The sequence below is a fragment of the Sitophilus oryzae genome, unplaced genomic scaffold, assembly GCF_002938485.1.
Source record: "Sitophilus oryzae breed Bouriz unplaced genomic scaffold, Soryzae_2.0 scaffold_1616_pilon_pilon, whole genome shotgun sequence".
NCBI classification, from domain to species: Eukaryota; Metazoa; Arthropoda; class Insecta; order Coleoptera; family Curculionidae; genus Sitophilus; species Sitophilus oryzae.
In genome coordinates, this window is record NW_022146299.1 from 1 (window position 1) to 24,359 (window position 24,359).

Sequence of the window (24,359 nt, forward strand, 5' to 3'; positions counted from 1 at the left end):
TATATATATATATATATAAGCTATTGGTATGGAAAAAAAATAAAAAATTGACCATTTTTGCCTGTTTTTACATGTATTCAAGGCTCATAGATGAATAGTAATCATGGTTATATGAAAATGTCAGAGTTTGTCAGCGTAGGAAATTTTATATAGATTTAGAATATGTATTAGGTTTAAGGGCTTAAGTGTTTCAGTTTTGTAAAAATTTTTCGAAACCTGGTTTTCGCACGATTTTTTATTATAGCTAAAATGTATGCTAAAATGTTAGCTATAAGTCATACTGAACTAGTTAGGCCAAAATAGTCTACATTTTCGTGTTCTAGGCCTTTCAATTAGTAAATAACAGTAGTTTCATCAAAATCTGTAACCTGGTCAAAATCAAAATTTCATGAGGTCGAAAAAATAACCATTTTTGCCTTTATAGGTATTCAAGGTTCTTAGATAAATAGTAATTACCGTTGTAAATTTACTAAAATTTCAGTAACCATAGGAAATTTTATGCAGATTTACAATATATAATTGTTTAAAGTCTAAGTGTTTTGTTTTCAACTTAATTTTCATCAAAATTGATGACCTGACAAAATAGAAAAAAAAATAGAATTGGCTATAACTCAGAAATTTTTTGAAAGAAACATATTATAGCTTATATCGCTAATAAGCTTATAAAATGGAGCTTTTTAATAAGTCATGGTCAACTATGGTTCCCATTTAAAAAAACATATGTTTGTGTCATATGTCAAAAATGACAGGCATTAGAAAAAAACGAAGGACACAATGTCATTAAGAATGTGATTATCTACAACTTTTATCTGAAAACATTTTGTCTAAAATAGATTATAATGGAATTAGGGACAATTTTTAAAATAGCCGAAATTTGTATTTTTCAAAATATCTAGTAAGCCATGAACTTTTTCAAAAATCTGAAAGGCGCATGTTTATGACCCCGCAAAACTGCAATTCTTTTCCCATTTAACCGACTCTCAATCTCCAGTAGTTTCCGAGATACCCATAGAGAATATCGTAGGAAACTTACCCTGTATATTTTTAGTTTTTTATATAGTATAGTTGTATTATATATTGTTTTTGTTTTGATTTTTGTTGGTTAACCTTTTAGCAATATAAATAAACCTGAGTTCTCAGTTAAATTAATTTAATTTATTATATTTTCTCAAGACAGATCTAATCTATATTAGATAAGTATACTGTGTATTTTAGTTTCGGGACCAATTTCGGGACTCCCGGGACCTCATATTTGGTCCCGAAGTCCCGAAAGCATTTTTGGTCTCGGGACTTGGATTCCCTACTTGAAAAAATGTAAAAAACGCAAGAAATTGTCAATTTTTCAAATGATGTCAGTCAGGTCACCGATTTTGACAAAACAACTGTTATTTACTAATTAAAAGGAGTAGAACACGAAAGTGTAGGTTATTTTGGCCTTACGAGTTTAGTATGGGCCTTAGGTAACATTTTAGCTACCATGAAAAATCGTTCAGAAACAAGAGTACGAAAAATCTAGTTTCTTACAAACCCGAAACACTTGAGCCTTTAAACCATTATATATTCTAAATCTGCATTAAATTTCCTACAAATTCTAAAATTTCCATAAATTTACGACCATGATTACTACTCATCTAAGATCCTTGAAAATTTGAAAAAAATTGCCAAAATTTTTTGTAGGTACTCATGAATTTTGTCGATTTTGGTCAGGTCATCGATTTTGACGAAACTACTGTTATTTAATGTTTTTTACTAATTCAAGGGAATACAAAATAGAATAGTAATATACGAGTAGGCCATACAAAAAATACAAAGATAACAGAAAAATCAGAATACAAAAATATAGGCCATTTTTGCCTTACGAGTTCTCTATGACCTGTAGGTAACATTTTAGCTACAATGAAAAATCGTGCGAAAGCAAAGGTTCGAAAACTCCAGATCATTAGAAAACCAAAACGCTTATGAACACAAAACACTTGCGTTAAAGCATCGTATACCTATATGTACAGGGACATCATTTTAAGTGTCTCACTCGATTTATAATTTTCCTGTTTGGTATTTGAAGATAATAGAAAGATTTCCTAATGTAATTTTTCGCGAGGATGCCGATTCTCTACACCAAAATTTTTTAAAACGTCAATTTTGACAGATACGACGCCATCTTGATTTTTTTTAAATGGAAACCCCCACATATTTTACCATGGTCCGGTAGACATATTTTAGCTAATTTCAAAAATATATAGTTTAGTATACTTTGCACTTACCGTTTTCGATATACAGTGGATTTAAAAATGAATTGTTCCAGAATCATTTTAAGTGTCTCACCCAATTTAAAATTTTCCTCTTTTCTATTTTAAGATAGTAAAAAGATTCTGTTGAACTTTTGGCAAAAAACATTTCAAATTTATGATTTCAGTCTAGTAACTCCACATGTTTAATATATGTCAATGATGACAGGTATTGATAATTTCGATTCCCAATATCTCGAGAACCATTACTCGTAACAATTTTTACCAACAGACCTTTTTTACGTAAAAATGGTTATAAATGAATATTTTTTCACTCAGTAGTTTTATAGTACGTATACTCAGTAGTACGGACGAAAAGTTGTTACTCTTCAAAACATTTAAAACACGTGTATGTGGCGCCCCCTAGAAATTGGATTTATATTGACATCAAAATCAAATTTCTCATATCAAAAATCTCCCAGACACCAATTTTCATCACAGTATTTACGTTACTTCACAAATTATTTGGAAAAAATCGAAATAAAAAAGATACTTCTACACCCTGTATCTCCGAAACTAAGCATGTTAGGACATTTATACGAACTTTTTTACTTATTTTTATCTGCAAAATATGCTGCCAAAGTTTCCGGAATCACCCCGTATGTAAAGGTCATATTGAAGAAGAATCAAAGTATAAAAAAATAAAAAAATTTAAGCGTAGTAATTGTCAAATTTGACATTTTCAAGAATTTTAAAATTCGAAAATTGTAAACTGGATGAGTCACTTAAAATAATTCTAAAGATTTCATTTTTAAATGCACTGTATATCGAAAACGGTAAGTGCAAAGTATACTAAACTATATAATTTTGAAATTAGCTAAAATATGTCTACCGGACCATGCTAAAATATGTGGGGGTTTCCATTTAAAAAAAATCAAGATGGCGTCGTATCTGTCAAAATTGACGTTTTAAAATAAATTAATGTAGAAAATCGGCATCCTCGCGAAAAATTACATTGAAATATCTTTTTACTATCTTAAAATAGAAAGGAGGAAAATTTTAAATTGGGTGAGACACTTAAAATGATTCTGGAACAGTTCATTTTTAAATCCACTGTATATCGAAAACGGTAAGTGCAAAGTATACTAAACTATATATTTTTGAAATTAGCTAAAATTTGTCTACCGGGCGGTGTTAAAATTTGATATGGTTACTATTTAAAAAAATCAAGATGGCGTCGTATCTGTCAAAATTGTCGATTTAAAAAATTTTGGTGTAGAAAATCAGCATCCTCGCGAAAAATTACATTAAAATATCTTTTTACTATCTTAAAATAGGAAAGAGGAAAATTTTAAATTGGATGAGACACTTAAAATGATTCTGGAACAATTCATTTTTAAATCCACTGTATATCGAAAACGGTAAGTGCAAAGTATACTAAATTATATATTTTTGAAATTAGCTAAAATTTGTCTACCGGACCATGCTAAAATATGATAGGGTTTCCATTTAAAAAAAATCAAGATGGCGTCGTATCTGTCAAAATTGACGTTTTAAAAAATGTTGGTGTAGAGAATCGGCATCCTCGCGAAAAATTACATTAGTAAATCTTTCTATTATCTTTAAATACCAAACAGGAAAATTATAAATCGAGTGAGACACTTAAAATGATGTCCCTGTACATATTCTAAATCCGCATAAAATTTCCTACAAATACTGATACTTTCATAAATTTACTACTATTTTTTCTAAGAGCCTTAAAAAGTTATTTTTGTATATATAAAGACTTTTTTCTAAATGTGTGGAGATCCATAACAAGGGACCGTCCTCTGCCGGAAACACTGCGACCTGTGAGGCCTATCTATTGTGTTTGTCCCCATTCTATATCTGCACCCATTCTCCTATCCCTGTGCCTTGCAATAGCTTATGCAGGTCCTTGATAGGATGGGAGCATAGTTCCTCCGGTTCTAGCCTAGCTTTCCCAAATAAAGAGTGTCGCTTGCGATCCAGAGCCTCGCAATGACATATTATGTGCTCCGCTGTTTCAGGATCTTTATTGCAGAGTCTGCAGCAAAGACTTCCTTGATAAAGGTTGAACTTGTTCAAATAACACTTGACAGCCATGTGTCCTGTCAAGAGGCCTGTTGTAATCCGCACTTTATTCCTGCTAAGCATTGAGTGAAATTTTTTTTTACTAAACTAATTGGCACTATCTACCAAAAGTTGCCTTTGCTATAGTAGATAACCTGTATTTTTTTTTTCAAAATTTTAAACAAATGTTTTCTTTCCCCGCCACTGAACCAAAAAAAAATTTTGTTATTAAATTAATTAGCACTATCTACCAAAAGTTGCCTTTGCTATAGTAGATATCCTGTAATTTTTTTCAAAATTAATAAAAAATTTTTTCATTCCCCGCCGCTGAAAAAACGAAAAGGTATCGAAGATTGATAGGATCCAATACTCTAGCAATAGGTTGCGATGGAACAGTTGTGAACACAGGCAACATTGGTGGTGTCATCTGTTCTTTAGAAAAACAATTCGGGGGACATTTGCATTGGATTATCTGTCAGTTACACTCAAACGAACTTCCTTTAAGGCATTTGATTGAAAAGTTAGATGGAACTACGTCTGGTCCTAGAGGGTTCGTGGGAGTTATCGGAAAAAAATTAACAAGCTGTGACTAGTTACCTATCATAAATTATAAACCCATTATATGTGAACTTCCTGAAGTAGATAAAGAACAACTTAGTACAGACCAAAAATATCTCTTTGACGTAACCACCGCTGTAAGTACAGGTGAATTTCCTGCCAATCTTGCCTCTAAGAACCCTGGTAAATTATCACATGCAAGATGGCTTACCACCGCGAATAGAATTTTGAGTCTTATGTACCCCTGCCCCATCAGAAAACCTGGTAGAAATTGCTACGTTCATTAATAAATGAACGTTAATGTTATATTAAACCTCATTGAAACCAAGCCCAAAATAAAAGATGCTCCGTTAAATTTATGGCGCACTATACGTTTGAGTCGATATCTGAGAGAAGATCTCAGAGAAATTATTGATAAAACCATACAAAGGAATGCATTCTTTGCCCATTTTGAAAGTTTTTCTACTTGCAATGCTTGCTGATGAGAGGCGACACATTCGAGAGCTAGCTATGCGCCGAATATTATCCATTAGGACGAAGGAGTCGGCGGCACAAGGTAAAATCAAGAAGTTTGAAATTCCCACAATAAACTTTTTGGCAAATGACTATATTGAACTCATCTTTTGGCAAGAGCAAGCTGTTAGTGAGCCAACACTAACGCAACATTTAACTGATGAAGAATTAAAAAAAGAAATTAGTGAAAATGCGCCTATGCTTTCATTGCTTTTCAACCTACCTTGTCACACCCATGATGGTTGGCCCGTGATGGTTTTATAAGATCACGACTTCGAGATTATAAGCGAGACTATAAGGCAGAATAATAAGGTATATATTATTAATAGATAACTCTAAAATTAACAATATTATGATTAAACTATTGGGTGGTTGGCGGGCGGAGAAGGGTGATGGATCACGAAATGCAGCCACCTCCCCTTGGTGTGTTCTGGGTAGTTGAGGAAACTAGCGAAGAGCTGCATTCTTCGAGATTGAGGAAATTGTCTATAAATTTAAAACTGAACATATCTTAAGGTCATTGCGGGCCATGAGGGGAGTATAAGAAAATTTTGAAAAAATTCATGGATGATCTACTACTATTTGAACAACTTTTAGCGCATAGTGCTATCTTCTAAAAAAAATTAAAAAAAAAAATCAAGGTCATTGCGGGGTGTGATATCAAGGTCAAAAAAAAAATGAAAAATATTACTCATAATTTGCTACTATAAAGACAACTTTTAGCATATACCTAGTGCTAAGTGCTCAAGCGAATTTTTGAAAATTCATTGTTTTTCGCTCCACCCTACTGTACAGCCAGTGCACCATCTGTGGTCTGAGGCCCCAGATTTTTCCATGAAGTCGTCTAACTACCAATGTGTGGAGATACTAGAACAGTTTCGGAATTCCATGAATCTATTGTTAGTTTTGAAATTAGAGTTAAGATGTATGTATGGACACTGCAAAAATATGGCAATAAGACTGAGAGCATGTGTTGGCTTAATATGATTAATATAAAAATAACGTTAAATATATCAATAACAGGACAAATTTGGAACAATAAAACGAATTTAAATAAAGATGAGATTTTAAATAAGACATAATGGAAAGCGGGAAGGAAAAGAGAATGGGAAATGGCAAAATGAATAATATTTGTGAATAACGATGTAACAACGGCGAGGTCTGGAACTCCAAAATGCAATTATTCTACTCCAGTTAAGGTTTAGGTTGGCTTTAGTTAGTTATTTCTGGATGTAGTTCACTGTCGAGTGCTCGCGCTTCGTAACGAGCTAAACTGATTACACAACAATCTGTGCTAAGCCAAATAGAGTTTATAATTGAAAAAACCGCCCGGCTAGACCCCAGTCGACCCATGTACAAAATTGCTTCTTCTGCTGTTATTATCATACGCCATTTTTTAAAATAAAGCTCTTGTTTTAGCAATGTTCTGTTCAAGAAATCCCTCGACTTTTAAAATTTCACCCAGGAATATAGCAATTAGCAATATCTTAATTTAACAATAAGTACCATCCAGGATTCATGTCTGGGTTCTTAAGGTATCCCGGGGGTTCACACCGGAATTGAAGCCGGAAAATAATAATAAACGTAAAAACAACTTAACTTTGTTTAATATTTTAATCGTTACGATGTCACATGTCTACTAAACCGGCATTGTTCAAAAGTACCTATATCTATCAGGTCAATTTTTTTGTTTTCAGGGCACTCGTGAGTGTGAATTGTGAATACTTGTGTCCTTATCTTGTAATGATTCCGTGAGCTTTATGAATATAAGTCTGTCTAATAATCCATTCCAGTGACAGTTGTACCTCATTTTAACTCACATTTTTTTTCTTATTTCCTGTCATTTTTTGTATGTCACCTGTCGAAATCTACCTTTGACTCACTGGAGAGACTTTAGCTCATGCTAATTTATAATTTTATAAGTAACAGGCAATGGGTAAATTGCTTTGGAAGTATCAGTATATAATAGATATTTAATTTTACTAATAAAATTAAGCATTTAATAATGCCAAAACGTAGTAATGCCAAAGTGTGTAACAGTGGCGGACTAGGGGGGGCGGAAGGGGCGGTCCGCTCCGGGCCCCGTCTTAATAGGGGGCCTCCGACTCTTAATAAGTAATTTTTATTCAACTGGCAAACAAGGCCAATATGTGTTCAGTAGTTATAAAGCAGTTTGTAGGTGGAGTATGCAAACCATATGTATACGCCAGCTATAAAGAGTATAAATGGAAGCAGATATTTATTTAATTATCAATTATCAGGCCCCAGTAATTGACAATGGCATTTTCTATTTAGGAAATTAAATCAAGGGGTAATTTTCTTTTTTTAAAATATTGACTAATTATTATTTTTTTATATATTTTGAGACTGAATTTATTTATTTTAGCTTTTAAGTTATGTTTCAATGGTTTCAATATTTATTTTTACTGAATAAACATTTTAAATTACAACCAATGCACAGCATAACATGTAGTCTAGCTTCATTACTGATGATGAGCAGTGAAGTCTTTAGTATAACGGGGGCCACGGGCCTGAGACAGCGAAGGGGCCCCTCGAATCTTGGAGGACTTACAAAATCGCGATATTTTTTCGCGGTATTTCCCTGGAAGCATTTTTAAGAAAAAAATATTTAAAATTTTTGGAGGAAAAAAACTACCTGTCAAAAAAATTTGTACAGCCTAAAAGTCAAATTTAGTGATTATCACAGCCACATAAAGAAAAGACATGTGGCTATCTATTTCCAAAATTAAATTGTTCAAATGTCATATAATAATGGCGGTAGCTGTCATGGAATTGAGCGATTAAAAAATTATCATAAATATTTTTTTGTCAAATGGAAACCCACTTTTTCATTTCACTAGTGAAAAGGTTTTCCAATTCGTTACGTTTTAACTAGACATATTCATATACCTAAAATAAATCGTTTTAAGAAGTTATTTGAGATTTAGTTTGAAAACGTATATTTTTCTTGATTTTATCTAGCTTCCTTTAACATGTGTCAAAAAGTCAGACAATTTATTTCCATTTGTCAGAAAATAATTTATTTGAATTTCCTATATTATAACTATACAGCTGCCTTAAAATTTTATAAAGTGTATTTATATAAATATATCTCCGTATTTTCGTCCTTTAGTGATATCTAATAGTTGAAATTTTAATAATATACCGTAAGTTCGAAAAAAAAACAGCGCAAAGTTAGCTTGGAAATGATGATCGATAATAATATACCGTCATAGGCCTCTGGTTAAAATCAAGAAACATATACGCTTTAAAGCTAAATCTTAAATAACTTAAAGACGATTTATTTTAGATACCTACAGGAACATGTATAGTCAAAAAGTAACAAATTTTAAAAACAAAAGTAAGGAAAGCATTTTCACGAGTGAAATAAAAAAAGCGGATTTCCATTTGAAAAAGAAAATTATTTATGATAATTTTTTAATCGCTCAATTTAATTTTAGACATATATAGCCACGTGTTTTCTCTTTATATGGTACAGTGGCTGTGGCAATCACTAAATTTGACGTTTAGGCTATATACATATTTTTGACAGGCAGTTTTTTTCCTGCAAAAATTATAAATATTTTTTTTTCTCAAAAACGGTTAACGTTAGGTATAGAGTGTTTAATATCCAAATTCATAAAATTTTACAGAGAATTTAAGTATGTAATAAAAAATGGGGTCACCCATTTAAAATAAGGAAGTTGCTGTCAACTTCCGGTACTTCCGAAAGTGCCGCCATATTGAAAATATTTTTAATCGATAGATCTCGTTATGAAACAATGATATGCACAAAATCTCGTATCTAGATATTGTAGTTTTCTAGAAACTTGTAACGCAGGCTCTGCCTGGGACACCCTGTATAAATACTTGAATTTTGTCAACCATTATACATACGTCACATTCAGCTTCGCCGCCCCGGGATAATTAATAATAATTAATTGGATAATCCAATTCTGATGTCATATGCAGTACAAAACTTAGTATCTAGTATCACAGCTAGTATCTACCATGTACCGTATGATCGAAAAAAAACAGCGTCCAGTTGGCTGAGAAATGAACATCTATGACATTTCCCATATAAATGTGAAACACCCTAAAATGACAGCGATCTTCATTCCATAGCCATCGCTGACGCCGTTTTTTCTCGATCATACGGTATCTACTGCTACCGGCAACGGTGTAACAAACACTTACGTAACACTTTTTGTGTTTAATTTCCCTTTTAAAGTAAATACTGCCCCCGTCTGCTACAGAATATTTATATTTCATACAGTACTCGTACATTTCTGAAGCCTTCTCAAAAGAAATTAACCCTGTTCATTTATTTGTATCTTTATCATTCTGTTTTATTGGCAACTAGAGGGTACACTAACAATGCATCAACCCTTAAAAATATTTTTAATTATAATTAAACGTATCTAAAAAGTACCGTATGATCGAATTAAAACGGTGTCAGCGATGGCTATGAAATGAACATCGCTGTCATTTTATATGTGAATTTATATGGGAAATGTCATCGATTGTCATTTCATAGCCATTGCTGACGCCGTTTTTTATTCGATCATACGGTATATATCCATGATACAAAGAATACAAGGTATGATATTGCGCAGGTTGGTCACTACGTCACAGGTGATAAACGGCACCATTCGTCAGCAAGCTCCGCGCGCCAATTTCAAATTGTCAAATAGATGACACAATAAATGTGAAAATAATTTTTCAAATGTCAAGATCGATGATTTGACATAACTTTTGGGGTTATATCCTAATTCTTCCCTATTTTAGGTCTTTTTTTATTAGTGGCAATTGAACAATATGGATTTTTTTTTGTATGGCATATGACGTCACAGGTGGTATGCGCAAACTTAACGAAATTGGAGCCGCTATCGATCATACCTTGTTTTCTTTGTACCATGGTATATATCCCTCTGGTATATCCTAGCGTATTCACCATAATGTAGTAAAAACGTGTAAGTTTTTACTTCATATATTTTAGGTTCAGATTACTATTTTACAGTTAAAATTCATATTAATTACCATATATTATTGTACTATAACTTTAAATACTAAGTAATTATTTATACAACCTTGAGGATTGCTAATATTGATATATCATTAGATCATTTGATTTCCATTTTAAATTTTAGAAAGAGATAGAAAAAATAATATTTTCCTTAATATGACAGTAAAGTGACAGCAAATATGTTTAAAGGGCTGAATTCTTATTCCTCACCACTGCCCAGAAACATCTTATCAGTTTTTAAATTTTCAGTAAATTTGTATTTGCCTAAATTGGAATTTCGTTATAATGTCTACTAAAAACTTTCTGAGCCTTAGCTCAGAAAGAAAGAAAAAACAAAATACGCATCGCCTAGGGTAGTTGACGGAAGGTCAACGCCCTGTCAAGCAAATGGCGACGGAACCCCAACCAGGTATGTCAATCAAATCAATTTAATAAAATGAATAAATATAAGTTTTACTTACCAAGGTAAAACCTATTAAATAGGTATTACGATAAAGTAATACTATACACGTAATACCACATACGTAATACTATTCACGTAGTACCACATACGCAACATCACCCATATAACACCACACACGCAATACCATATACGTAGCACCATATACGTAACATCACATACATAATATTATATCCGTAGTATGTGGATAAGGTGTACGGAAAGAATTTCCGACACTCTCGATGTTCTGAGAGTTATCACATACTACGGTGGCATTTGACGGACTCTTACCGTCACAAGGAACCCGTACATGGTTATTCTTTACTGTTGAGCATGCAACTAACCAGTAGCACACTCAACTCGCCCACCATATAGAGCGGATACGGGCCACACGGCCCAAACCACGACCATAGGCTAGGTCATAGCCATAGATCGAAACTAAAAAAAATACATCTAAAAATGACAATCAAACAAACTCAAAGACTTACAGAAAACTGTAAAGTCAAAAATCACAAAAATGTCAAACACGACACTGCTCAAAGCCAGACTCAAAAAAAACACACACAATTGCTAAACGCAAGTAAACTGTAGGGCCAAATAAAACTAACGAGCTAAACTAAACTACAAAAATACATAAGGGACTAAAATGATGAAATTTTCTCTATGACAACTCATCAGGCAAAAAACAAACTAACAACTATTTCACTGACAGTTATTCTAAACCAAAAAAGTGGTGTAATTGCTCGCGAAACAATACACCTGGACTAAAAAACCAGAAAAACTAATAAAACAGAGCAATCATCATCTCGCTATGCAGGCCGCTAAAAAACTCAATGCATCTGCATATTCCATACAGACACTGCCAAAATTCACTAAAAAAAACTAAAAATGATATAGATGTCACCAAGACAAAAATATCTCACAATACAAAAAGATCTAAACCTGACACAAGTGTCATCAAAAAATATCTCTTCAAATAAACAGAGAAAACTAGAACTCCAACTAAACTCAAACTATTGACTCGTTTTGACACAGATATAGTTCTTCGGAAACATTGCATTGGCTATCAGATCTAGTAAAAACTATTAAAACCAGGCAACAGAATCCGAAAACAGAGATGTCAAACGTCAATCATCCATAAACTTGAGTCACAAGCACTAAATCGCTCAAATAACTCAAAAACTCATCATATCAAATGATGACAACACGTTAATGATCTTGGACGTCTCCAAAAAAAATCATTAACAACCAAAATGTTCACAGTAGCATCCTAGTGTGTAACTGTAAACCATAAATACGACAAATGCTCACCGCATATGTCGTCGGCAACACTGCAAAAAATTTAATGTCCTCCTGACATTAAATAACTAAACGGTAAATGTCTGAATATGAAGGTTTTCGGCAACAATCATAACAGAACAAGTACCAAACATTCCTTTGACACGTACATAGACAGCTGTCAAAAGAAAACAAAACAATACCTCACGTATCAAATATAATCCCTCGTCATACACTCAAAAAAACTCAAAGGATACACTTCCTGTATCAACATAACAGTCCTAGTATAACTGTCATAACAACCAAAAACTTAAAATGTACCTAAAGTACCAAACAGGACAGTCTAACAACTGTCGATAGTAACTGACAACACTGAAGGTTCAGATTATGAAACATAGTGAATGCGATACTAAATAAATAAAAAATTGGTATAAAAAACATTGGCGTAGAAACCTGAAGGTAAACTAAACAATAAACGAGATGAGATTTACCCTAACGTACATAAAAATAACACTAAATGTAAGTTTAGCAGCTCGCCCTAACAATTATCGATAATCACAAAAACTTGTAAAATTAATTGCAATCAATTAATCAACACAAACAAAATCAAAATGATCAAGTTGTGACCACACAGTATAGTAAAATTATAAAATAGTAATCTCAGCTAAGAATAACATTTAAAATTTATATCAAATTTCAAATACCTAGAGATATAAAAATATCAAAGTCGAAAATTTAATGCTTGTCCACCCTGTATAGAGAAAAATACAAACCAAAATGTCTGTAAATATAAAGTTTCAAACTTTATCAAATGTCGAACACCTTGAAATTTAAAAAATTTCAAAGTCACAAAAAAGTATTGACCACCCTGTATAAGGAAGTCCCAACAATAGATAAACTTTCAAATTTATCTACCAAGAAAAAATTTTAAACAACTATTAAAAAAAATTTTAACCCCAAAGAAATTTCAGGTCCAAGCATTAAATCTTGACCGCCCTGTATACCAGGTTCAAAAATATATCAAAATATCAAAAATATCAAAACACACAGCTGACACATCTCCGTTATATGAAATTGTCCAAATTCCATAGACCCAAATAATAATAAATAGAAATATCAAAAATAAGAAAGAGAATAAAAATTTCAGTCTTAAATCGTACCAAGAAAACAACAACTGTTTCCTCCTCTGTATCATGCCAAAAAAAATTAAACTACAAAAATTAATGTCAGAAAATTACTTAGGAAAATTGTCAGACTCCAGTGAAATGTTACGAGTAAAAATTTCTCAAAGCCCCACGCTTATGGGTGCCAAATAATGTGTAGCGTTTTTTAAACAACTACCACTGCGAACGGCAGCTTTTCATCGGAGAGCAGTCGTGGAGAAGGTATTTCACTGGAAAGAAAACTAATTAAGAACAATAAACAAAAAAATAGATATTGGGCGCCAGGCATGTACAGAGAAAGAAAACACAGTTGTATGTTACCTAAAACTAATGACTATATTTACTCATGATGTTCTTTGCTGGTACATGACATTGTAGAGTTCTAGTAAATATATATAGTGGTTATATGTCAAAGAAAGTGGTGGTAAGAGTTGTACTAAATATCTATGAAAACGACTATGATAAAATACAAGACATGTAAAGTTTAAGAGAATGTATGAAATGTAGCATTTCTTAATTAATTTGCTAATATATAATAATTGCTAATATATAATACAATAATTGTAATTTCATTACTTTAATTAATTTGATATATTTTATATGATATTAGAGTGCAATAATAATATCTATAAAAAAGTAATACTATTACAAGACATAATGCAATGAAACCTAAGATCTAAATTATATTTTAACTACTAAATCGACATGAATGTTCTTAACAAACCACTCAACATAGTCTATACGGTATTATTTAAGACTGTAAATGTTTTAAATGTTAAATGCAAAACTATAACTTAAATCTACACTTAGCCGTTCTTTATGCAATCCTGCTTTAAACAGTAACAGCGTGAGGTGGTCTCGCATCTCTGTACTCAGCCATCCAACACAACCAAAGGGGCCAGAATGAGGACACCATGAATTTATACAGCCATAACTAACTAGCTTATATCTGGGAACGAAGCAGCATGGGACTCAAGCTACATCCACGCTGTGGCACTTATATGTAAGAAAAAATCATTCTTACTGGAGACATTCGTCCACAGGACATCCGTACATAAGATAATGTCCGTACACAAGACACTACCCGTATCTTGGACACAGTCCGTACCTTGGACCCTAAAAATATGAAACTCTTGTTTAAAACCAAACAAGGTCTAATAAACAAAATAAACCTACCTCGAAATACTTCCGAGGGCTCAATAAATAATAAACAACCTGTCCTTTCTTCCATGTAACATTCTGGAGGACAAAAGAAAAGGGACGCCAACGTGCCAGCAAAATACAAATACAAGTTGGGACATCCGTAACTCTACCCTTAAAATGTTCAATAATAATATCGAATCTATAAAAGGTAATAACTCATCTTTACCTGTAGCGTCGAAATAGCAGCTGATTCAAATTATACAGCAAGATTTTAAATAATCACCATTTCTAAAAGCTGGGATACAACAGAGCGTCAAAACAAAGGTTAAGCACGGAGAGAGTTGACAGAAGCGATGTTGACAGCGCCTCCTCATAGCGATAACAGGGTTGTGTCGAACGATAACAGGGTTGGCGACTAGGGAACGTAAAAATTACGCGTCAAATAAACTATCCGGCCTGAACGAGAGGGAATCCGGTGATGATAGGCCAGACATCATATATTATATATAAAAAAGACATGTAACGAACTAAAAACGTTACAATGTGTTATATTTTGTAAGTACATGTGACCTTTTGTGTTAGAATTATCATTATAAGTTAATTTTCACATGATTAATCACAAATTATGTTTGATTATTTTTTAGTGAGGAGAACAAAATGAAAACAAGACAGAGCCCTAATAATAACAGTAAAACAAATTGAATTATCAAACATGGTACACAAATTTTCTAATCAAACATACATATATTGTGTTGCTTGCAATTTCAGTATTTTCTTGTACTTGTTTAACACAACCCTTTACAGTAAAAAAAATAGCCCTACCAAAGTTTTAGGACCCCCAAATGGTTTGTATTTTTATTTTAATATAAAAAACACTCATTCTGCATAATTATAATCTATAGGGTTTCTAAAGGTAAACTAGAGGTACATTAATATCAAATCGGTTAACAACATGGCAAAATTTAGAGGAAGAATGTAGGCCTTCGGGATATTTAACTAAAAACCCTAAGGAATACTTAATGCATATGAACATGAATAATTCTTTTTTAAACGAACCTCGTTTCTACAGAAGGGAGAAGAAAAAATAAAAACAATAGAGATAGATTATTTGGCCAGAACAATTATGTTGAATATGAATCAAGAAATGAAACTGTTTATGGAAAAGTAAGTTAAAATACATAGCAACATAAATTATTAATTATTTTTAATGTTTCCTTAGGTAATCACGTATTAAAAAAATGCAACAGAAACTACTAAGTTTGGGCTAGATTACCTACAAAACTTTACCAACAAAAACAATAAACATAGAGTTTATGAGAAACACTTTTGTGGCCCCCATGGTATTTGTTTTTAACTTTTTAACACTTAATGTAAAGAAATTAATAATTTATTATAGATGAAAAATATGTACATATTGTTGTAAGTACTGTGAACAATCAGGATCTATTTACATGGAAGCGTATAAAATCACTGTGCACTCTTGAAAATAGTCTAATCTATTTAAAAAATGTTCCTAGCTTGTGTATTTCAAATTCAGGAATCTGTTGCAGACCCTGGATTTTACCTAACTATATAGCAGCTTTGCATAACAGAAAAAATTGTTTGAATATTCAGGTATATTTATACTTTTCTGGATTTAATCATATACAAAGAGAATTTTCCCAATTTTTTAGGAAAGTCACGTTAATAAAACCAAAGGCATTCTAGAAAGATGTGCACAGTATTTTCACAGTAATGAACTTTACATGAGATGTTTTCGAAAAAGGGATTGTGAAGTTCCTTTGGAGTGCTTAAAATTTGATGCTGTGTATAACATATTAAATTTTTTAACTAGCGTTTCATTCCATCCTCCAGAAGTGAGTTAAAATTAAATATTTTACTAAATATAACGTCATTTGATTTTTTCTTGAAAGATAACAAAAATGAAGGGCATATTTTAAAAGAAACTATAATATTTGTTTCTATTGCTGCGAGTTCAGCTAGTTTATATTTGATGAGTATTTGTTAAGAGATACTTGGCTTATGGGTATGGGAATTGTGTTCATATTCATCTGTATATGGATATATACAGCCTCATTCTTCTTAACGATCATGACAATAATTGCTATTGTATTCACAATGGCTATCACTTATTTTTTATACGATGTTGTATATGAAATTTCTTTCTTTCCATTTATGAATATGTTGACACTAGTTATATGCATTGGTATGTCTAAATCTCTATTGATATTTCAATGTGAGTTTATTTGAAAATTTTCAGGTATTGGAGCAGATGATACTTTTATATTTTGTAAAATTTGGCAAGTCAACAAAAAAGATTAGGCTAATGAAAATAATATTTCTGTAATTATGTCCAAAACTTGTTATCATGCCTTTACGTCAATGTTTGTATCAATGTTGACAACTGCCGTAGCTTTTTCGGGATCTTATGTCAGTTGTGTAACAGCAATTAATTGTTTTAGGTACTTGCTACTAAATAAGGAATGTATGTTCATAAACTAATACATTTCTTCTAGTATATTTGCTGGAACTGCCATAATTGTAAATTTCTTTCTTATGATAACTTGGTTTCTCTCTCTCTATCTCCAGCAGGAATAGTAATATGGGAACAATTTTGTGTCTCAAGACATGTTTGCCGGTGTTACTTGGTGGCTGCTTTAGGTCAATTAATGTGCTGTTTCAAATCCATATGGAATCTATCACCAACTTTTTGTAAATGTTTAAGTAAGTTTGTAAAAAATACATAACATACATTTTAAAGCATTTACTTATGTCAAGGTGCTGCATGGAAAGGGAAAAACAATTTCTAACAAAAACTATAATTAATTTAAAATACTTCTGGACGTTACTTTTCACAATATTAGCGTTGGCTTTCCAACAGTGGTCGTGTTTGTTTATCCCAGGCTCAGACTTCCAAACTCAAGAGATTTCCAACTGTTTTCTTCAGATCACCTTTTTGAAAAATATGACTTTATGTATAAAGATAAGTTCTGGTTTAAACGCGACAAGGTGAGTAAACTTATATTCTAAAATGAAACGAATATTTACTAAATTTATATTTGTTATAAAAATTAAAAAAAATACCGGGCAATAATTAACTAAAGTAGATTTTTTGTTTGCTACGACACTATAATAGTAGACTTAAATCTATTTTATTTTATTGACTCATCCTGTATATATTTATGAAATCAATATCCAATTATATGATTTTAGGGTGAATGGGTAAATGATTACAAACTACAATTAAGATTTAAGATTTGTATTTGAAGTGAAATCAGTTGATAATCCATCAGATTTAGGTGTAGTAGAATATGATTTGAATTTTGATATGGCTGGGTCCCAGGAATGGCTGAGAAATTTTTGTTTGAACTTTAGACAACAGTAATTCTATCAGCCTGTAATAGGTATTTCTTTAACTAGTTGTTTCATCGAGACTTTTGCGAAGAGTATGACCAGGAAATGTATAGATGACTTTACGCAGAGAGATCGTTCTCCATGTTGTGACGTTTCCGAGTTCCCTTTTAACGGAACGGTATTTAATACGTGCATAATGGATGAGATGGCTGAGGTATACGGTGGACCTCCAGATATAATATATTCAAAAACATCCGGTGTTATGTTTTCCAAGGAGAATGTACCAACAATAAAAGCTGTTGTTGTCGAATTTGACAGCAACATTAGTTTTTCTCTGTCGTATGAGGAAGTTAAACAATTTTATAACACCGTAGATTCGTGGACAAAAGAAGAGTTGAGTACTGCACCAGCCTCCACGAAAAATGGATTTTTTGTCAGTGACTTGCATTTCTATGATCTACAAAAACAAAATGAACTAGGCAGAAGTACAAAGATTTCTATATTTGTATCCATGGTACTGGCAGCTGCAGTTTTATTTATATCTACACTGAATCCCCTTATTAGCATCCTCGCTATAATTACTATCACTTTTAGTATAATTATAACAATAGCAGGCCTGGTTTTATGTGGATGGACACTGAATATCCTTGAATCCGTCACCGTGTCTACCGCCATATGTTTAGCGGCGGATTTCAGCTTGCATTACTCAGTAAACTACAAATTGTGTCCACCAAATAAAGCAAAGAACAGAGAGGAAGCCACTGTCTATGCATTATCTATGATATCTATAGGATAGTTGGTAAGATGGCGGCTAGTGCAAGTCGCTCGCACGAGCTCCCAATTAAAAATAAGGAATACGTATGTATTCACTGCAAAAAAATTGTAGCAACAACTAAATTAGTTTGTGTGAAGTGCTCTGGGATTTTCCACCCCAGCTGTTTGAAACAGGCGAATCAACAAAAAAACCCAACCTGTATTCATGAATCTCTAGCAGAGACGGGTCAATCTAATAAAAGTGAATTCGAATGGGCATCAAGAGAAGCGTTATTGTTCAAAATAATAGAAGAGCTAGAAGGTAAAAATAAATATCTGGAAGAAAATAATATATTACTAAGAGAAAAGATAAGCAATTTAGAGGTCACATTAACAAAATTTTCTCACGATAAAGAGAATCAACCGAGAGCAAAAAAGGTAAATAACCCATCAACAAGTGCAAAAAATATCATTCGATTTATGGAGCAAGAAGCACCTATATCTTCATCGCTAAAAGTAATGGCAGAACATCACCGTGAGCAGGCCGTTACTGCTGAACTACAAACAGCCAACCAAGAAGAGAACGGAGATGTAGATGTTAACATAACCAAAAATCCAAACGTCAACGATAGTAAACAAATATCTACTCAAGACGTAAAGAAGGTCATAGCTAATGTTAAAATGGACAATATAGTTAATCTGGCTAATGAGGATCATGATGGAAAGTGGGAAATGCAGCATAAAAGGAAAAATAGGAAAATTCAACCAAGGAACAACAACACCAGAAGTATCACTAAACAACTAGGCACGAATGAAGACGATTCCAATGGCTTTGAAGGAGTCGCTAGAAAAGTTTGGCTATACCTATATCGTATACAGAGGGCTGTCACTATTGAAAAGATTTATAACTATATAAGAGCAAAACCAGGCTTTAATGAATTAAATATTGATGTTAAAGAATTACCAACAACAGAAACCCAAAACAAATGTTTTGTGGTCACCGCCCCCTATGAAAAGAAAACCTTAATGTATGACCCTAGTTTTTGGCCTAAAAATGTAGGTATTAAGAGATATGACTTCCGACGCCAGAAGAACTATAATCAAAATTCTTTTTTATAAAGAAGAATACACCTCTACTAGAAACAGGGATAGATACTACATGTAATAACAGATTCTCAGTAATTCACCAAAACCAAAAATTTAGTATCATACATCAAAATGTACAATCATTAGGAAACAGTATAGACAAAATTGAGAATGTATTAGCAGAGAACAGTGATTGTGTATTTCGGTGCATAACAGAACACTGGGAAAGTTTGGATCAACTTCAGCAATTGGACATATGCAATTTTAATTTGGTTGCATCTTTCTGCAGAGGAAATGGTCAACACGGTGGTGCTGCCGTATATGTGAGAAAGGATATTACAAGCTTTGAAAGAAAATCTCTTCAAAAACTATCAGATCAAGGTATATTTGAATGTGCAGTAATGGACTGTAAAATTGGAGATGAAAAATTTATAATTGCCTCAATTTATAGGCCTCCAAGTGGAAGTATGGATGTGTTTCTGGAAAAAATAGAACAATTACTGTTAAACATAACAACTGAAAATAAAACCATATTTCTAGCAGGTGATTTTAACATAAATTTCAATGAAGAAAGCAGCAATGCACTAGACGTTCTGTCCATAATGTGTTCTTTCAATTTAAAAAGAACAATTTTTGAAAATACTATAATTACAAACACTGGAGGTAGTTGTATTGACAACATCTTTACAAATAAGGAAATTATGAAGCTTGTGTGCTAATCAACCATATATCAGACCACACTGCTCAACAAGTTACAATCCATATTAAAAAAGAAATAGGTTATCAAAACTTCAAAAGAACTTTCAGAGAGGAAAATAAAAAACAATTTGCGGACACATTAAAGGAAGAAACTTGGGAGGAAATATATCAGATACCAACATCTGATGTCAATGAACAATGGAAAATTTTTGGCAATACCTTTCACCGCATTTTTGATCAACACTTTCCACTTAAACCTGTGTATAAAACAAGAAAGAAAACATCAATATACAAAAGTAGGAAATAACAGAATGCAAAGAGAGATTAGACACACTACTAATGCTATCAAGATATAACGATCAATATAAAGATATTTACAGAGCCACAAAGAAAGAATATGACAGATTATTAGTTAAGGAAAAAGCTAACAAGTATGACGCAAGAGTGAAATCATCTGATAACAAAATGAAGTGTTTATGGTCAATCTGCAAGGAAACAACTGGTAAAAATTCCCCAAAGGATGATTGTTTTATAGATCAAGACCCACTAGTTCTAGCAAATGAATTCAACAATCACTTAATCAGTGTTGTGCCAAATATATTGTCCAGTATTAGGAAAGTACCATTCATCTGTAACATAAGTGAGAACAATGAGTCAATGCGACTGAAATCTGTGAATATAGAGGAAATTCAAAAAATTGGTCAAAGTCTAAAAAATAAACATAGCAGCGGTGTGGACGAGGTTCCAACATCTATAGTAAAATTCTGTTTGAAATATGTTGATGATATCTTGTGCTATATCATTAACAATTCGCTAAAATATGGGATCTTCCCAGACAGGCTGAAGTTGGCATTTATTAAACCAATCTACAAAAAAGGAGATCACTCTGATTTGAATAATTATAGACCAATTAGCTTACTGCCAAGCTTTTCAAAAGTATTTGAAACAATAGTTGCAAACAGAATATTAACTTTCATGAATAGTTGTAAACTGTTTCAGAATATACAACATGGGTATTTGAAGGAGAAAGGTACCATTACTGCATTGTTCGATTTCACTACATCAATAATACAACATCTGGAAAATAAAGATCTGGCAGTGGGTATATTTCTTGATTTATCAAAAGCATATGACTCTTTAGACCACCATTTACTACTAATAAAACTCGAAAAATATGGAATAAGAGGTCCAGCACTCAAATGGATTACATCATACTTGACAAATAGAGAACAACAAGTTATTGTGAGAAAAGACGAAAAGATTAGTAAGTCCAGTATACAAAAATTGAATATTGGTATACCTCAAGGCAGTATCATTGGGCCACTACTTTTTATCATCTACTTAAACGATATTAGTCAAACAACAAGAAATGCAAATTTTAGCCTTACATGCTATGCAGATGACACTAATATACTTACTCACGGAACAACACAAGATATTCTGAAGGAGAATGGCAGCAAGGCTTTCATGAGAGTAGAGGAATGGTTTGAGACAAATAGACTAATGCTAAATAAAGAAAAAACTAATACTCTAATTTTTCGAACACAACAGAAGAAAATTGAATTAGCGAGCAATTTGAAAATTGGAGAAATGGATGTCAGCCTTGGTGGTGAATGCAAATTTCTGGGTATTTACATAGACGAGCACTTAAAGTGGACCCAACATATTTATAAGCTGTGCTTGAGACTTGGCACAATTTCCTACGGTCTGAGAATTGTGTCAAGTTATGTGAACCCAGACTCAATGAAAACACTATACTGTGGAAATTTTGAGGCACTGCTGAGATATGGAATTATTCTCTGGGGATCAAATTCAAAATGGGGATCAATGCAAAAATTTTTGTGATTCAGAAAAGAATTATAAGACTTATAAAGAAACTTCAGTACAAAAAAAGCTGTCGAGGACACTTTAAATCCTTCGAAATTATGACGCTTCCAGCTCTTTATATATATGAGTGTTTAATATTCATCTTCAAACATAAGTCCCTATTTGAAATGGAAAAATCTCATGAATACCAAACAAGGTCCAGTGATGCCAAGTTCCCCTCACATCGTCTTACCCTGACTGAAAAAAATCCAGTATACATGTGTGTAAAGTTTTACAATAGCCTCCCTGAAGACATAAAAGCAATCGAAAGTCAAGAAACCTATAAGAAATCGTTGAAAAAACTCTTAATTAAATTGGAACCCTATTCAATCAATGAATTCTTAATATAAAAGTCTCTTCACCGCTGACAATATTTCAATATGTCTATATATTTGTAATTTTATTGTACATATTTAGATCATTTTTGAAATAAATATTTTTATTATTTATTATTATTATTATTATCTCATCTCATGGGACCTTGTTTTATGGCTGCGTTGACAACAGCTGCTGCCGGATTTTTTATGATGTTTTCCCTGATATTGCCGTATTACCAAATCGGTTTGTTTATGATCCTCGTAATGGTCGTCAGCTGGATCTACGCCACTTTTTTCTTGGGTGCTCTATTTGCTACAGTGGGTCCAATTAAGAACACCTGTCAATATACTTACAAATAAATTATACATAGCTTTTTTGGAAATAGCAGAACAAAACAAACTAGACGTAATAATATTGAAGTAATGACAAGCACCTCTAGCAACCAAGATCTCGACAGTGTGTCTTTTTTGAAGCGAAATACACCAAAGCCTGTGAAGAAGAAATCATTTAGGGAGCCCCAAGTTAAGTATACACTCCATCAGGGTCTTACAGATCAATCTCCATCGAGTAATATTACAATCATTATGTCTGATGATAATTAATTTTTTCTTAATTATTATTTATAAAAATATCTCTCTCAGTGATTGAATCAATCGAAAATTGATAATTAAATCAGGGGCTTATAATACAACGTACATCAAACAAATAATAATAAAAACCCAGATAGTAATGTGTAACATGTTAATTATTAGGTAGTTTAACATAGTAGATTGAAGAATATCGATACCGGTGGCGGATTTAGGGTTTTCAGAAAAAGGTTCAGAATTTTGTCTAAGGGCCTACATTTTTTAATCCTAATTTTACTATCTAAACAAATTCTATTAATATTTACAATTTTATGTCACACCTAAAGTTGATCTGAACTCTATTTGCTTTTTTTGCACTGTCAAATTCATTTTTTCCTTTTCAAAACTTGCAACGATATTTGCAAAAAATATGAACAACGAAATGTATATTAAAGTTAATTTTTAATTAAATTATATTTTTAGAAGTAACTGTTACCTAAAATGTTATATTTTTTCTATTATGATTCGAATTAATTGATTGATTATAATAATTTGGCTGTTTCGTGTAAAAAGGAAAATAAGGGACACTGCATCTCTTATTCAAAATCATATATCTTTTCATTATACAGACATTTTTAAAGCTAGTCGTGAGTCCGCCACTGATAGTAAATGATGAAATTTCTAATGCAAAAGGCATTTGAGATAGTATTTTGTATTTTATCGGGTATATGATATATTGTCTGATAAAATTACACGAATATAGCGTAATCAAGAAAAGCTAAAATCCTATTTTAGTTGAACATATTCGCCGTGAAATTTCAGCCTTCCAGGCGAATATTTTTGATGTAATTAAATTTAAGGTACTTAAATACTTAATAATATATTAACTTAAAAACCACTTCTGTGATATTTTTTATTTTCTAAGATAATATTATTCTTTCCTAATTGAAATATATCGTTTGTTTTTAATATTTACACAAAACATAACAATACATGAGGCCTAACTTTAAAAAAAAAATAGGTTATCATTTGCACATGTAAGATAATGATTATATAAGATGTAAAATTTCTATGACGCGTTAACGACTGAAATAAAGTCTATAACAAAGTAAACTAAACAATATTTCAGTTTTTAGAACAATGTTGTAATATTAAGAAATTTAGTGAAAGTTATATATTGAGATTGTTTAAAAAAAAACACATATTTAGCACATTCAAGGGCCAGCAGGGTTGGATTTTTAAATGATTTTGTTTAGTACTACACATGAGTTTATTAAACGC

General features: G+C 32.2%; 1 protein-coding gene across 1 annotated transcript; it reads left to right on the top strand.

The window, feature by feature from the left end:
• Positions 1-10,800: 10,800 nt before the first annotated feature.
• On the top strand, positions 10,801-22,871 carry LOC115880146 (protein dispatched-like). Its single transcript, XM_030897273.1, is given in 7 exon segments — positions 10,801-10,822; positions 15,833-16,050; positions 16,110-16,292; positions 16,420-16,642; positions 16,697-16,921; positions 17,706-18,566; positions 22,660-22,871. Coding segments are annotated over 7 exon segments (1,944 nt in total).
• The last annotated feature ends 1,488 nt before the right edge of the window (positions 22,872-24,359 follow it).